The sequence below is a fragment of the Melozone crissalis genome, unplaced genomic scaffold (genome assembly GCF_028551555.1).
Source record: "Melozone crissalis strain CALT ecotype California unplaced genomic scaffold, PUWL_Pcris_2 ptg000013l_1, whole genome shotgun sequence".
Classification (NCBI taxonomy): domain Eukaryota; kingdom Metazoa; phylum Chordata; class Aves; order Passeriformes; family Passerellidae; genus Melozone; species Melozone crissalis.
In genome coordinates, this window is record NW_026535791.1 from 24,522,572 (window position 1) to 24,540,113 (window position 17,542).

Consider the following 17,542-nt stretch of genomic DNA (forward strand, 5'->3'; position numbering starts at 1 on the left):
ATTCTCTGGACAATTTCTGAAGCTCCTCAGAAGGAGGAATATTACACATTCCTCATTTTGTCACACTATCAAAGGTCCTACATATTTATGTTCATAGAAATAAGATTATCTTTTGTGAAGTAACCATTCTTCTATAAATCTGGGAGCATTCTGTCCACTGTCTTTCATTAAGGTCAAAATTGACCTTAATGAAAGACAGTGGATAGATCAGCAATTGGGGGTAATATCTAATTGTAATAAAATGGACAGAATATCAACTGATGGGTGATCCTCACTTCTTCAATTTATAGTTCATTAAAAACATGTGGAATATTAAACCTTTTTTCTCTTTTACTTTCCTTCTGTATACCATTCCTACATCTCATCTTAGTACCCAAGTACTTCCATAAAGCAAGTTCATTCTAACTGATGATGCAATGTTCTCTGGATGCATTTTCAGAGTTTATATCAATGATATAAAAGATTTTCAAGGGTGCCTTAATTTGGCCTCCTACAAAAAAATACAGTACTGGAATATCACGAGAAATCTCAGGATACAGCTTAATACCAGCATTATTTGCACACATAAATGATGCATGCAGAACCAGTCACCTCAGAAATCAAAATTTCCTCCTTTAAATCTCTCTTTATGTATTATGCAGCACATTTTGGAAAAAGGAAAAAATTTCAAGTAAAAATCATGTATTAAATCATAGCATCGTGCATCCTAGATATACCTAATAATCGCAGACCTCTATACTTAAAGAGCATTAAATAGCACATAATTGTTTGTGTGATCACTTATAAATTTTTGTAGGCAGGAAGGAAACTTAGTTATTACACTCAGATTATTAAATCAATCAGAAAGTTTAAAAAGAAGAAGTTATTACAAAGAAAAGAATAACAGAGAGAGAAAGGGTAGGAAGCACTTAATAGTCTGGTAGTTTTATTTTTTCTGCTTAAAGCTCGATGCTAACAGGAAATTCACACTTCACAAACTCCTTAAATTAAGAACCATCTTTTGGAATTCCTGACATATCAAGAAAGACTGAGAGAGCTGGGACTGTTCAGCCTGGAGAAGACATGGGGGTATCTTTCTAATGTGTATGAAAACCTGGTAAAGACAGAGATGGAACCAGACTTCTCAAATGTGGCCCAACAAACACAAAATGAAATACAGGAAAGTCCATTGAAAAGTAAAAAAAATTTCCAATGTTATTATTAGAGTAGTGAAACATTGTAACAAGTTGCAAAAAGACATCATGGTGTCTATATCCTCAAAGATACTCACGGAATCTCAAGTGTATCCAGCCCTGAACAACCTGTTCTGAGTGATCTTACTTTGACCAGCAGAGGCTGGGCTAGGTGACCCCCAGTTGTGCCTGACAACCTCAGCTAGTCAGTGGTTATTCAGAAGTTTTCTTTATGTACAGTCAAAATATGGAGTAAAATTTAAAATTGGAAAGATTTTTCTCATACCAACTAATGGGGCAGCACGTAACAATGGCACCCACATCATCTATCGCAGTTATTGCTGTCTTTTCTTTGTAGGGCTCTTAGAGTAGTTTTGGTACTTATTTACAATGCAGACCCACAAATTTTCATTGTTTTGAACTCACAAGATCAGACTGTAAGTCTATTTTTATACTTGCCTTCCTATAAAATGCTGGAATGACTGTCATGTAGCACTGCTGTCACGATGCTCTTTATCTTTGCTGAAACTTTGCATACCTCATGGAACATTAGACCCCAGAGCTCTCTTTTATCAGAGTTATTGTTTGCATTTTTTGTGCTGTTTGAGACTCGACACCACCACAATGGGAAAAATATCATACCACTCCTTCTGTTGTGGTAAGCCATGTAATGTGAAACCAGTCCAAATGCGATAGCAATTGCATTTGAACCTTTCTTCTTCTGCAAGAGACTCACCAAGCAATACCATCCAAAGTGGATTTGATGAATGATAACCTTACATATGCCTATTTTCTTTAATTTTGAATTATTTTCTTCTATTTTTTTTTTCAATCAACATTTTTAAAGGATTTGCATCTGGTTTTGTGGGCTGATACTCTAAGAAATTGGATCTCTGGTTTTAGTACCATATATTTTTACTGTTAACTTGTTATGACCAACTTTAAAGGACTAGAGAGGAATTGGATACTTTTAGGCATTAGTTGTGGTTTTAAACTGCTTTCTTAAAATAAAAAATCAAGAGGTGATCTGCTCTTAGATATTAGCTGTAACACAAAACCCTGAATGATACTGTTGACAAGGTTTCTTTTCCTGTCTCCCTCTTTTTTGCCTGCTTATTTGTCTCTGACTTCTTTCATCTCCTTTCTACTTTTCACATGCAATTTTTTCTTTGATATTTTCTTGCCTTACTTCCCCCAAATAATTTCCCTTTGCTTCTGCAATTTTTGATCTCTCCCTCATGAACATGAAAGTTTCTGCCCAATAAAAACTTTATTCTCTGCCCACATCTACTATTCTCACGTTGCATTCACTCTGCACAATCTCTATTTTCTATACAAGATTTTATCCTGTAAATTCTATTGCATAAAGTATTTCAATCCCCCCCTTCTTTTTTTTTGCTGGTCACACCTGCCCAGACTACTACTGTGAGTTCTACTTGCCTGACACTTTTCCATATTCCCCTACACTCTGCCTCATCCCTCTTTCCCTCTCCTTATTTTATACCTCTCTCCTACCCACCTTTGTTGTCTGACCTCCCTTCATTTCTTCATTTTATAACTTCTCCTCATTTTTAAAAAACTTTAAATGTCAAATAAAATATTTCTAGCTATGTGTCTATCTCACCATGTAAAGCAGCTCCCGAGCCTAAGACAAAGTACAGGTCCTCTTATGTCCACTGAGCTAAGCCTTCTTCACTTTCCTTCTTCCTCCAGACAAGACAATTACATTCAAACAGTTTCTGGTATTTGTTGTTTCCTGAACTGAGCATTTCTTTTGAGATGTTAGTCATCTGTGATGAAAATCATGCCAAGAATCATGTTTGTACTTAGAGAGACGTGATCATGGGCATGAACCCAAACATCCACCCATCATCCGGTCCACAAGATCAAGTAATCTTCCTGTCTATTTGATCTGTCTAGTTAATTATTTTTTCCTTAGAGAAAATCAGTGTTAGAGAGACTGAGCCATGCAAATAAGCAGGAAATAACTGGGCAAGAAGTAGAAGCTCAGGTGGACTCTGCTGAAAGAAGTCCCAGAGTTTAACAGGACTGTACCATGAAGAGAGAGAATGTGGCACCACCAGCAGCTTGACTATTGGGTGCCTCCATCTTTGGGTGACTGTTCATCTCCTCCCTGCAAAACAGCCTTTCTAAATTTAACCATGTCTAAGAGCAAGTCACTGCTAGGAGATGGTACAGTAAGTTTCAAAAGAAAATAGTAGTATGAGAAACAGATTGTTACAGGACTTTATATTAGTGTAAAGCCTCAGGAGACATATCAAAAATAGAATTTCAGGATGAAAAATTAAGAAAGACATGTGTGCAGCATGGAGTTATTTTAACTAACTCAGTTTCTTCAGGCAACTATATTCATGATGACATTATCTAATGAAGCAAAGCAGCAAAAAAAAGCAGAAGATATCTGATCTATTAAAAATGAATAGGGAGATTATTGTCTAATGATAGGTAATTCATGCTTTGAAAGGCTTTTGCTTATAAAGAAAAAGAACAGGGAGAAAAAATTCATAAAGGATTATTATTTGTTCAGTTATTCTGAAGTACTAAGCTGCCACAATTTCCATTACACACAACATATTTGTGTACCAACAGTGTGACATTAGGGGAACTATTGTGATATTTGTCTGCTGCTTTCCTAGACTGTTAATCTATTAACAAGTGGATATAAGCCATGAATTCCAAAGATTGCCCGTGTGAAGGTGTTTCTAGCGATCCTACCTGTTGGCGGGATGATTCCAGGAGACATTAGGCCTGGGACAGAATGTGGCATGATATGAGAATTCTCTGGGGAGGTGACACTTTGAGTCCTCTTAGGAGGCCTTCCAGGTCTAGAACTGAAACAAACAAACAAAAAAATTTTTACAATTAAGCTGTTGTCTTACACATCATTTCAAAGTTGTTTCAAGTGGTAACATGGACTGTAAATAAATTTGTTTCAAGGACGGTTGCTTTTGCAGTTAGATGTAATAGACTTCCATCACTAATTAGATTACATGCTGAATTCATTTTCCTCATTGAAGATCAGCCGCTCTTGATGCATAATTCATAGCCTGCACCTCGTTACCTGCTTCTTCATATTAATATCTATACACAGTTTGAATTGCCTCGTTTGCATATGCTAAAGTTCTGCATGCAGCCTTCAGCACGAAAATTATGCACTAACTTGTAATAATTATTACAGTCAGCCTGCTATTGATTTATGAGACTTTTAAAAACCAAATATGTGTAGTACTTGTAATGAATGATATTTTAAGGTTCTTCAGGAAATTAAAAGGCAATGGCTGCCTAAGGAAATGTTCTGCTTGTTTGATTTAATACTACAGTTAGCTGGGAGGTGGAATGAAAGAGTGATTCAGACCTATAGCACATTTTTCGATGATATGTTTTATTACTTCGCACTGCTAGCCTGATATCTAGATGATAAATGACAATACATATCTAATGTGTGAAAAGGTCTTGCAATTTCTTTATTTTTTGTCATTTAAAAGATAAGTCAAGTTATCATTTAACCCTTATTCTATTTAAAGTGAAAATCTCACTAAGACACCTTACTTTAAATATACTACTTTATGTCAGAAAGGACTTGGAATTATTTGTACAATATTGTTGAGCAAAAGCCATCACGCAGCTCACATGTCTCCAGTATGGAAAAATAAAGGCCTTCAGGTTTAAGCACTCCTTGTCTGTTAAATGCTCACAGACACAACTTTCCAACTCCTGGACTGCCTCAGTAGCAGACAAATTAGACATGGATGACAATGAAAATACTTATTGCCCACTTATATACAAATATGTACCTGCTCATACAATATATATCCAAAGGCTTGTATTCCTATGTGCAGATCATAGCATGGTACCACTGCAACATCCTGCAACTGCTCATTTAGGGGACATTGTGGAAAAACTTCATAGAAAAAGGCGATGTGCTGCTCTAAAACTGCAGCGTTAACTTATGATCTGCCAAACATTTGAAGTTCTTAATTTGTTTCAGAGCAAGAAAGAAAAGAAAGGTGGGTATGAAAGGTTTTCCTTCTTAGGTCCCCATACTAACAAAATTCTAATGAGGAACAATGGCATTTCTAGCTATGCTGGGACTGCAGAACGAAGCAGATAATAAAATACCTCTGCTTTCTATTCATATTAGTTTCCATTGTGTTTGGAAATACTTTCTTTTTTTTTTTCTTTTTTTGGCACCTTCTACAACCTAACTTTAATAAACCAAAAACAATCAAAGTACAGAGCATTTTCTTGAAGTTTAATGACTCAAGGCATTGAGTCATTAACCTTAACTGATCATTAATTCCTAACTTAATGTCCTGAGCTGAGGTCATTATTAAAATTATAAGCTTGGTAATTTCTTTGATTGGTTTGGCATTTTTGATTTTTTTTAGTGTAAACAAAATTGTCATATGTTCAAAACAACAAGAAAAACAGCTGTAGAAAAAGAACATTGTCTTATTCCACCTCAGAAAACCAAATTAAATGTCTTCGGATTTTCTTTGATATTTCCTTTGTGATTTACAATAAAAATAAATATACCATGAATACACATAAAACTGAACAAAACATTATAGACAAAAATGATCTGATTTAAATGGAGTGTTTCTAATATATTCACCCACCAAAAAATGCCAGTGTGTAGGAAAACTTTAATGGTTTCATTTAAGTATCTATGATGAAGTACTCAAATCACTATTGTGATATGACCATTGCAGGGTCTGAGAGCAGCAAAACAGAACACAAGCAATGTGGCACAATGCACAATGTACCAGTAACTTCTAGGTCTTTATAAAAAGCAAGTTCACACCTGCAAAGACTCTCTTTGATGTTAACTACCAAGTGTAGCCATGATGAAGCCTGGATGCTTTTGTCTTTGATTTGAGGAATAAAACCACTCCTCTTCAAAGCCTAAGGGAAGACAGTCATGGACCAAGGTCTAAACAAAGGTCAGCAGCAAATTATAGGTGAGTGATACTGAAATATCCAAGGCAGAACTCTTCCTTTGGTCACCTTCTAGAATCAAATTGCTTGTGCTATTGTGTACAAAAGCAGTGGTGTGTTACACTCAAAGCCATAAATTAGTCCAGCAACCCAACTCCATTCCACGATTTATCCCGAAATTTACCAAGTAAATGTTTTCTAAAGTCCCAAACTTCCAATTCCAATCTTACAAATATTATTTCACCCAGCAGATGGCTGGACACTGGAAGAGGCTCCCCAGGAAACTGGTCACAGCACCAAGCCTGACAAAGTTCATGGAGTGTTTGGACAACGCTCTCAGGCACATGGTGTGACTTGGGGATGGTCCTGTGCAAGGGCCAGGAGCCAGACTTGATCCTTACAGAGCCATTCCAACTCAGCTTATTCTGTGATTCTATTTAAATGAAATTTCTGAGAAGGAAACCTATTTAATCCTGATAAAAATTTTAAGTGACACTAGTTCCAATCTACTATTAAAAGGAATTTACCTATTTAAGAAATGTCGTTTTTTTTCCTAATAACAAGGCAGAAAAACACTGTATGGCAAATTAAGAATCATTTCTTAAGGCCTGGAAGATTTGATTTAGAAGCACGGCAGACTATGTAATACACAATTAAAATGAATATATCTAATTGTCCTTAATAACTGATTGAATAGCAATACTTGACTGAATTTGTTAGTTGTCATTTGTTAAGCGTTTGTTTCATTAACCATAGTACTAACTTGAAATACTACCATTTGGTAAGATTCATTTTCAAACTATAAGAATTGCAAGAATTTTATATGAATCATTACCAAAGTCGTGGGGAAAATGGCATAAAAAAATACTTTAAAAAATAATCACTTTGACTAGAATTGAAAACTCGCATGTTGTTTTGTAGTTCATTATCATTTTTATAGCTATATGATAAACTCTTCAAAAAAACATCAAAAGCATAGCAAATTAGTTTAACTATCATAAAAAGGACAATAAAAATAGCTTAATAAATCATTTTGTTGGTATTTTTCATAAACTCTAGTATAGTAAAGACCTACTTATTTTTAGATTAGGGCACGTTCATTTTCATTACAAGATAAGAAACCTTCAAAATACTCATCATATGCCTACTCCTTTATCTAAATCAGTAGGTTTATCTTCAGTATAAAAAATTAAACATAATTTAAATAGGTATGAGTTGATTTATTATGTAAAAGATGCATTTAAATTCCAGAACAATCAGTAATCTTTTCTTCTGGTTGATGACACTATGATACAAAAATCATCATTTAAAAGCTGATGATAATACTATTTTTACTCAAATTTAGATTTTGTATATAAGCGTTTATAGACATATAGAAAAAGTAAAATTTTGTCTTTTATCTGAATACAATTATTGGAAGAACTACATTGTTTTTTCCGAAAGCACACATGACTTCTTATGGAAATGCTAATTATCTCAGTGGGTAAACTCAAACATAACCCATTTTGATTTTGAAGATGCCCAAAGTCTGGATTTTTTAGAGCTAAGATAAATAGTGTGAAATGCCAAAACCCCAAAAGCCAAAGTGAATACCTTGTGAATACCTAGAGTTATAGTACAGAGAAGTTAAGGAGTGTTTTGGGACTCCACAAGAAGACACTGGAAGAAACAATGCTACATCTGGAAGACACAGCTGATGTCTTCCTGTCTACTATTTCATTCTTCAAAGAGTAAATTAAACAAAGCAGAAACTAGACAATATCAACAAAGATTAAAGGAAGCCACAAGATTAACTGTTCTAAAGACCAGGGTAGAAGTCTATAGGGAAGTTAGCAGTTCTTTGTGAACTGCATTAAAAAGGATATCTGTCTTAAAATAGAGTGTCACTCTGCTTTTAGAAATATGAATAAGTTATTTTCTGCTCTAAAATTTAAATTTTCATACCTGAGATAACATATGTTGAAGAAGAAAGTGAAAGCTTTCTATGGGACTAAGTATTACTAACTTAGTAGTCAAATTTTTGAAGTGAAGCACCTAAATGAATTTATACCCATGAAAATCCATCAGTTTGTGTCAGTTTGTGATAAAATGATCAGATTTTTTTCAAGTCTTAAAAGACATTCCTACAGACAACTGATCTTTATTTTTGTAGAAATTATCATGGTTTACAGTCACAATATGCTATTATGTGAATGAGGAACTCAAGGTGCAGATTAGTGAATCTTGCAAGTCTCATGGACTTTCTTCACTAACATCAGCTAATTAGATAACCAGAACACTTTCCAGAATGGCTGAAAATAAATCCATCAATTTGCAGCCAGATTTGTATTTCATCTCTGCAATTTCATAAATACATCAAGGAATACTATGGCTGTAGCATTTCATCTTTGAAGAAAAAGGGTGTATTTGTGTACTGCACTGTGATTAGCATGAGAAGCAATTGAGACTACATTTAAGGCTGAGAATATGGTTATTTCTTGGTCTTTTGATCAACATATATTAGTCTTCTATCCTTCCTGTCTAACCAAATCTAGAAAACAACAGATGGCTGAATTAAAGAATAAGAAATGGAAGAGTTTGTTTTCCTTATCAGTTAAAATGTTGTGCTTTGATAATATTTTTAAAGTTTTACGTAATTTTAATTATATTATCAAGTATGAGCTCGCTCCTAGAAATGTTTTAATAGTGCTAAACAATTAAAAGCAGATGTAATCAAGAGAAAACCCAGCCCTGTACAATCACATGGAAAGAGACAACAGGACAATAGTATGGGCTTATCTGCTTGGCTTTAAATGTAACTGAATGCATCAAAGGCTGCATTCAGCCCTTATTACTATCTGCCAGAAGACAGACTTGATGTTAAAATTTAAGGGTCTCATCCTTGAAAGCCATAGATAAGTAGACCTCCTACTGATTTCTGTTAAGACCTTTGAGCACCAAGGAAGGTTTGGCTCCGAAACAGCTGAAACTCTTCATGAGTAGTATATAATTCTCAGAGCACATCACTAGCATTTACAGATGACTAACTTCATGGCAAAACATGTGCTAGGAAACTAAAAGTGCTCTAAAATGTTGAGATAATTCTGTGATTTATCTTTCTCATGTCCTGATTTTGAGGAACAATTGTGCCATATGAACACTTGATAAATCAAGTTTTACTCCTTAAAATTATTTTTATTAAATATATGAAGCACCCATAAAGAAAACTGCAAGTCTTAACCAGTAGTAAGGAGGCAAACTGCTTTTACTGCCAAAATTAATGAATTTCAGGTTTGTTTTCTACATGCAAAGGTTTATTTTTAACCTTGTCTGTGAGCAAGTTTAGTGCACAGAAATATTGTCCTCATCTGTAGCTGGGCATACATGATGCAGTGAAGTTACCATTGGCCAGGCAGTTTTATAATCAGTAATATTGGGGAGTGGCAGGAAAAGTTACATGCCAGAAGTGATAGGAAGCAAATCTGTAACAAGGATTTGGTGTATTCATTTAATGTATTTTTTAAGTTCTTAGAACTGCCTGAAACAGTTTAGAATATCAACACCAATTTTAGCTACATCAGCACTTATGCATCTCATTTAGGTACATTTTGAAAATCTATGCTTTATTTCTCATCTGTTCCACCTCCCCTTAGTGCTTCAAAGCCTGACACAGAACTTTTGACCCCAAAGAAGCAGGCAGAATGACATTTAGGTGATCAGCCACTGGAAGCAGTGACGTGCTCGCCTTATAATGGACACTGCAAAAGGGCAGAAGATGTCACTTGCTGACTTAATGCAAAGACAGAGATGCCCTGTGACAACCTGTAACCACAGGCAGTGGGCTCTCCCCACACGTATTTCTGGGTTTTGGGATAGCTTCTGCGCTGCTCTCATCATACGTGCAGCCTTCACACTTGCACGACGTGAGCCAAGGGTGTGTCAGTACTGAAAAATAAGGTCTAGGAAGACTGACTAAACCTTTTGTGTAATTTAATTCCTCTGCTTGGAAAACACTTGCTTGCCAAGGTAACCTTCATAAATATTCCTGATGCACTGAACTAGCATTTTAAAGGCAAAAAAATGACAAAGTACATCGATCCAAACCTTATACTTTACTATTTTAGGTTTTCCCCTTCTGCTCCCACTCAAGAACAAAGTAAAAAATGCAATTCTAAGACACAGCATACACTTATTTTGGCATTTAGTAAAACAACCATCAGAAGTCACACCATGTCCTTTTTACTTGCAGCAGTCTTGTAAAACAATAAAACTCTCAGTGCAATTACCTTAAATTTATTTTTCTTCTCACAATTAAACAGAAAATGTTCTCACGCAATAATTATGCTGAACTCATGATATATTAGGAGTTACTGAGACAGCAAACAATGCTGATAAAAATAAATACAAAGATCTGTTTCAAAATCTTCATAAAGAAGTGCATGAATGATCTCCAAAAGAATTAGGTTGTGTTACAGAGTGAGCAGTGGAGAAATCATGCTGATGAAACATTACTGCATTTCAGTAACAGAACACTTTACTGCTATTTTTGAACCAAAATGGCCAAAAAGTGGATATTGGGTCAGACATGCAATACCAGCTTAGCAGTGGAAGAAAAATAAATGGAAGAAAATATATTTCACTTCGTATCCCATTCCAAAGTCATTTACTGCAGTAATACAAGACCACAGGTTAGTCCTTGGATTCTACTCTTTTGCTGGGGTAGAGAAGACCTTGTTGAATTATTTCTTTTCCTAGCAGAACTGTCATGTAAACAGCATGTCATTTTCATCCTCCTCAACACTGCAGCCCAAATCGCTCTGCTTTTCAGCAAGATTAGTAATATTCTTGATACAAGAGTCTAAGATACAAGGTACAAGAGTGCAAGAATATATAAAATATATATTACAGCCACACCTGCCAGTTCTCCCTTGATGGCTGAAGTCCTACTACAAACACAATGAAAGAATATAAGAAAAAGATTCTCTGCAACTGATTATAATACTTGAATATATGAATGATCTAAAGGGCAAGAAATGAAATAAAACCAGTTAGAAATCTGAGTGTTACTGGCGTAAGTTACAGTACCAGGTTTAAATACAGCTGTGATTGTACATAAGCTCAAAATATTACTGGCATATGCCTGTTCTCTTAATGAAATTGAGATCTGTAAATAATCTATTGGAAATAGAGAAAAATAGACAAAAAATGAAGGTAATTCTGTTGGGTGGCAGAATTATGATGTCAGAAGTAAATTAAGTCAAAAAGCTCACTGCTTCATCTAATTAGCTGAAACACTAGATCTTCCTGAAAGTTCTTAAAACACGTAAGTATGTTGGCTCTCATGATTATGTAATAACTGTGAAATACAAGCTTCTGATGATGACAGCCACACAAGCTAGAGTTGAAAATAAGTCTGAATGAACAATGAAATGCAATTATTAAAGAGAACTCATGCGCAGATTCAAACCATATTGATTTTTTTTTTTCATTATATAAACCTTACTTCAGAAACAGTACTCAGAAATCACAGCATTGGTGATCCTGGATAAAGTTATTTAGGAATACTGGCAATATCAAGAAAATTTTAAAAAAACCAAGAAAACAATAACAAGAAAACCTTGAAAATTTGTATTTATTTCCTCAATTTACACTGCTGTCTTTTCAGAATACTTCTGCAACTACCAAAAAAATTTGAAAAAAAAAAGTGGAAAAAGTAGTGATATAAAGTGCATGCTTCCCACAAAATGCTCTTTCTGTCAAGTTATAACAGATGCCTTTCCCATTTCACTCAACCTTACAGCATAAACCCCACCCAAAATTTAAATATGCAAGCTAAATGATTCCTTCTAACAGTGTTATTCACCCACATGAAACCCCAAACTATAACAGATGCAAAGCCTATTTTTTCCTCAACTGTTTTCATCTTTTCTTAGGCTTTTAATTCTAAAAACATCCCCTCAAAACATCATCTACTATATATACTATAAAAATGTCAAGCGTGGAGTTAATAGGCCAGAAACGCAGGCTTGATCCACAATGACACAAATCTAAAAAAAATTTAAGCTTTCATTTTTTTACAAAAGTTTTTACTTCAAGTTGCTGAGATGATTCCTAATGCAAAGCAAGCCTAACTCTTGTGGTTATGTGTGTTAGAGTCTGCATATGGCCTGAAACAATGATTTAAATGTATGAACTTTAGTTGGAATGAACAGTCCTGCTTCAAGGCTTGTTTTCCAACCATCTGTATTCATCTCTGCATATGACTTGCACATGTAATTACAAATTTGTGAACATAAATCAGATAATTGCACGTACAAATAACCAATTAGACTCAAAGCAAAAACAGGCCATATAACAGCATACTCCTCTTTTGAACACATATGTAACCATACTTAAGTAACCATCTTTATTTAAGAAATTTTTGTTTAACTTCTTTAGAAAAAATATTATTTGATTTGTTTTTCATCAGGACATACTGGGGAGCAGCTGCCATTTTGAGAGTCACTTTAAAAAGAAGAGCAGAAATGCTACAAGATAACGCATCTACATAAGATGCAAGCCCACCATTGCTCCAGGGGTCACAGAGCTAGTGTCCATTTCTGTCTGTATTGGATATAAGATACATAAACATGTCAATGATGATTTAACTTTAAAAAAGAAAAAAATATTGTACTATTCAAGGTATTTAGTGAAAATATTCTGGTTCTCCTGGCAGTGCAATGATTAATATGCTATTTTTATTCGTAACAGTTGATAATGAAGTTCTATCATATGAGTGTATCCACTGTAATATCTGAATGCACTCGTCAGTTAATTGGCCACAATTCCTTATATGAAATGCTGAAACAAGTGAACTGTCACGTCTTTAATGAAGTTGCCTATATCTTAAACCTTTTGCCCTTTAAAAAACTCCTTATATTCACTATGAAAAATTTTATACTCGCTTCTGCCAGAGACCATGGTTAATGTTCACTGCCCTTTATTCACCTTATTTTTAATTCTGAAAACCCACGCTCGTTAACCGTACACTTCCAAAGAATTGCTGGAACTGCCTAAATAAAAGCTTGAAAGTGACTTTTATTGTACATTTGAGAGTAACAGTAGTGGTATGAAATATTGAAAAGACTCTCTCCTAGTCTGTACAGCTGTAACTGCTCAGCTGAGTAACACAGATTGATGGTAAACATGCAGTATTCACTAAAATCAAGAATTTAAATCTTTAAATAAGGCGATCTGTGTTTGTGTATATTTATAAATACAAACTAAGTATTAATCTTCTGATGATTACTGAGCATTAAAAATCACAAGTTTCTTTGAACAGATGATGTCTGGGGTCACAATGAGAGGGTCCACTCTTTGAGTGCACTTCTATTTGGTATCAGTAAGCAAGTCCAAAAGTAGAAGCTAAAGAATATGCACAACATCAGTTTCACCTCTGCCACTCCGACTTCAAATTGTTTGGAACAGTAACCAGCTCTCAGAACAGCCATGGGTTTGTGCAACACCCAGCACAATGCTCATCACTGAAAACCAATGCAGACCAAGAGATACAAGACAGGTATTACCCTTATAGATGCCCTTTAATTAGTAAATCCTTGTAAGTACTCTAAATGTACTTTACTTCCAAAATAGAGCAAAATATGAACTCAAAAGGAAAAACAAAATTACAGTACACTCCAAAAAACTGACTTGTGTTCCCAGTCCCCAAAATCTGTTTGTGAAATCAAGATGCCTCATGTGTTATAGTGTTCCACCCTTGCAAGTCTAGATGTAGACTTGCTTGGCCACTATATTATGGAATATTGTAAAATAAATTTGTATTTTATTTTCCTTGTGCAAGGCAAGGAACAGAAACAATCAACCTCCCATTTCCTTGCAGAGCAGCATCTATAAACATATGAACAGTAGCACAGCATTCCCTCCAAAGCAGTAGTACTATAGTAATTTGAACAATAAAGAATAGCAGTCCAAGACTCCTCCATTCTAAAAAAAGAACCATAAAAAACAGACAGTACTATAGGTCCAAATGGAAATATTACAGTGATTCAAGCAGAGATACTCTGACTTGTTATACTTTTAACAATTCATAAGTCATTCAATGCATTTCCATCAAGCTACAGAGCATCCAATTTGGTGACACTTTAAAACACCTTGCCACAACCCTTAGTTGGTGTTTAAAGGTAAATTATTTGCAGTCCTGAAATGCAGCCAGTTCCCCAAGCTGTCCCTTAACCACCTTACATAAAGTCCATCCTATCAGAAATAACAGTCTGCTACTAATGTGTTATCCTAAGGAAACACTGAAAGGTTAATCAGGCATTTCCAAAAAGTAGTACAAGGAGTATGCTTTTAGATAACAGAGCTGACAAATGTTTCTACTTCTGATTTTTTAATTATTATTATGATTATTTATATTTCATTGTAACTCAAGTAATTCCATTATGAATCTGCATACTACAGAATTACATAGGAAGATGTCAAAGAATCTATTCTATGGAAAAGCCTAAATCCATTACTGACAAGTTTATTTTAATATGGATATACTATATTTACTCTGTGACTGGAAGTTTCACATGATCTACTAGTCCCTTTACCTCTCATCTTCAAAGTACCTGGTGAAGACATTAGTCTTTGAAATTCAGTCAAATTTCTGTTGCATTGTGTCTGAAAAGATGTGTTCCTCAAAAGCATCTCACTCAAGGCAGAAAAAGAACCTCCAAAATCATATTACCAAATTCATCAAGTTATTCTAGTGCTTACAAACGCATTCTCAACAATGAACTCTCAATAAGAAACTTCCAATCCAATTCATCCTTCCTTTTAAGAACTCACATCTTCAGCTGCATGGGACACATACCACAGGATTTCATATAAGGGAACTTTAGACAGGAATACAACTTCCAGGATGGGCAAAATGGCACCAAGACTTGCAGCACACTCTCCTGGGGCACAGCTGGTCAGTATGCACATGCATAGGACACCCGAATGACATACACTGTGCCTGGCACATCTCCATATGTAACATGCACACAGAGCTCCCTTTTGGCTCTGGCCATAGAGCTCACAGCACAACAAGAACAAATCCTGACTGAATGTTCAGATGATAATGGAACACAAATTAATCACAATAACGACAAACAGATTTTCTATCTATGCCCAGAGACAAGTAAAACAAGAGTTAAAATAGGTGCCAATTCACAATTATGTTTTGGTTCGCCGTATTTCCTACTTTTCTCAAAGCCTTACCTCAGTTTTTGTTCTATTTTCTTACCAATGAAACTCTACTCTTCTATCACTCTGTCTTGCTCACACAGAGAAAAGCTCAGAAAATACAACATGAAAGTTAAAGGAATGAAAAATCATCCAAATCATCAAACATACTAATAGAAAGAGGGGTTTTTTTCCCTGATTTTGTTCCAGCTGATGTTCTCTGAATGTTCGATGTGGTGATCAAATTGTCATGGATCAAAAAGATACATTTTCGTCAGTGCTAGAGTTTGTCCCAAAACATTATATTTGCTGGAGACTTTGTTTGAGTTTTTGTTGTTTCAAGCTTCAATTCAGTACTAAAGATGACACTAAAGAAAGACCTACTTGACCAAACCATATGCTTTCCTACGGTTGGAAGTACTGTTTGGAAGTACTTCTGGCAGAACTGGGTTTGGGTGGTAATGGATCTGGTTCTCAAGAAAAAAAAAAACAAAAAACAAACAGCAGAAGACTCTCTTTCACAGAACAAGAATCAAATTAGACATTATCCTGTCCAGAAATGTGCTTGGTTACATGCTTGGCTGACAGTCAGTGATGTTTCCATGACTTGATTGCTCACCAACACAAAAGCACTCCCAAACTTTAACTGAACAGTGTGTTTATGCAGTTTTTCCAAAAAATTATCAATATTTGAAGAAGAGCAAATTTGAAGAATTTTGTATCAATCAATTATCCTTCTCTAAATTTTCTTGAAATGGATAACAGATATATTCTGTTTTAATTTAACTGTATGAAGTGGCAAAGTACAATAAGTTTGTAATGTTGCTTTCTCATTTTATTTCTCAGTATATCTTCATTACACTATCTTTTAAAAGAGATTAAAATTCTAAAGTTTTTAAACAATATGTGGAAGAGTAAAGCAACCATTTTTTCTCATTTATCCCTTTATTTAACAATTTAAGAGGGGAAAAAAATGGCAAGGCATGCTTTGGACTCCTGTGAGCAGGAGATGTAGTCCTTCCAAGAGCGTTCTCTCTCACACAGCAGCCCTTCACGGGAGATATATTTGTTTGCATGAATGTAATGTATATCACACATACATGTGTATACAGGCCAGCACACCCTCTTGCATGGGAGTCTCTGGGTAGACAGCACCAAGGCAACAGGTGTTCTCATCCCAAAGCACCTTAAATCAAAGGAATCAATCCAGATTTGGTTCTCTTTAGTAAGTACTGACCGCCATCCTCTCTCCCACTGGGCTGCAAGACTATCAACTACTCAACTGGACTAGAGAAACCCACAGCATGCGAACAGTTCAGCTTCTGACTCTTCCACTAAGAGCTAAATGGTGGAAGATGAGTATTCTCCATTTCCCCACCACAACAGAACCACACTCTTCATTATAGTATCTCCACACTAGGAATTACAGACCTGTCAGTCTGAGGAGGTTTAGGCTGGATATTTGAAAGAACTTCACCACCAGAAGGGTTATCAAGCATCAGAACAGGCTGCCCTGAGAAGCTGAGTCACCACTCCCAGATGTAGCTGGGACGCTTAGGGACATGGTTTAGTGGTGGACTTGGCAGGGTTCAGCTAATGGCTCCAACCTAAATGATTCTGTGATTCTGTATGCAAACACACATTCACAGATGTGTGTGCCTATCTGTTTGTGCAGCATGCGTACACACAGACTACAATCCCTGCAGGTGATTAGCAGGGCACCAACATTAACACAATCATTTAAGAAAGAAAACGAGCCCCATAATCAAATGAAAAACCAGATGTCACTTGCTAATGGATACCGAACCTAGAAGTGTAGTCAAGGATAAACAAAGGGTAATAGAGAGTGTACCTAGTACTCCTTGCACTCTAACTTTTTCTAACTTTCACATATGCCAAACAAACATTTTCCCTTTTTACTTCCTTTCACCACCAGGATTGTTAAGACTCAAATATCCATTCAGTCAATTGCAATTTTATAGTGAGATAAATTTTTCAAATGACCACAGACCTCTCTTGTAATCCTCTTTGGGTAGACAGACCCTAAGAGCTGTGCCTTGCACTGTCTTGGAAGATTAATGACTCATACTAAGTCAATAATATTATCTGTATGTTCCCCAAAGATCTTAAATTAAAATACACATTCATCCTGGCCCAGCTTAGCATATGTGAAATTTGTTTTGCTTAATGAGATCACAGTTAATAATAATAGAAGCAGGCAA

General features: G+C 35.4%; 1 protein-coding gene across 4 annotated transcripts in view; it reads right to left on the minus strand.

The window, feature by feature from the left end:
• DACH1 (dachshund family transcription factor 1) overlaps positions 1-17,542 on the minus strand; it is a 351,627-nt gene that overhangs the window by 200,604 nt on the left and 133,481 nt on the right. For all 4 annotated transcript variants that reach the window (XM_054271829.1, XM_054271831.1, XM_054271828.1 and 1 more), the window contains exon 2: positions 3,909-4,024. In XM_054271829.1, coding sequence (XP_054127804.1) covers positions 3,909-4,024 — 116 coding nt within the window. The remainder of the gene's footprint in view (positions 1-3,908; positions 4,025-17,542) is intronic.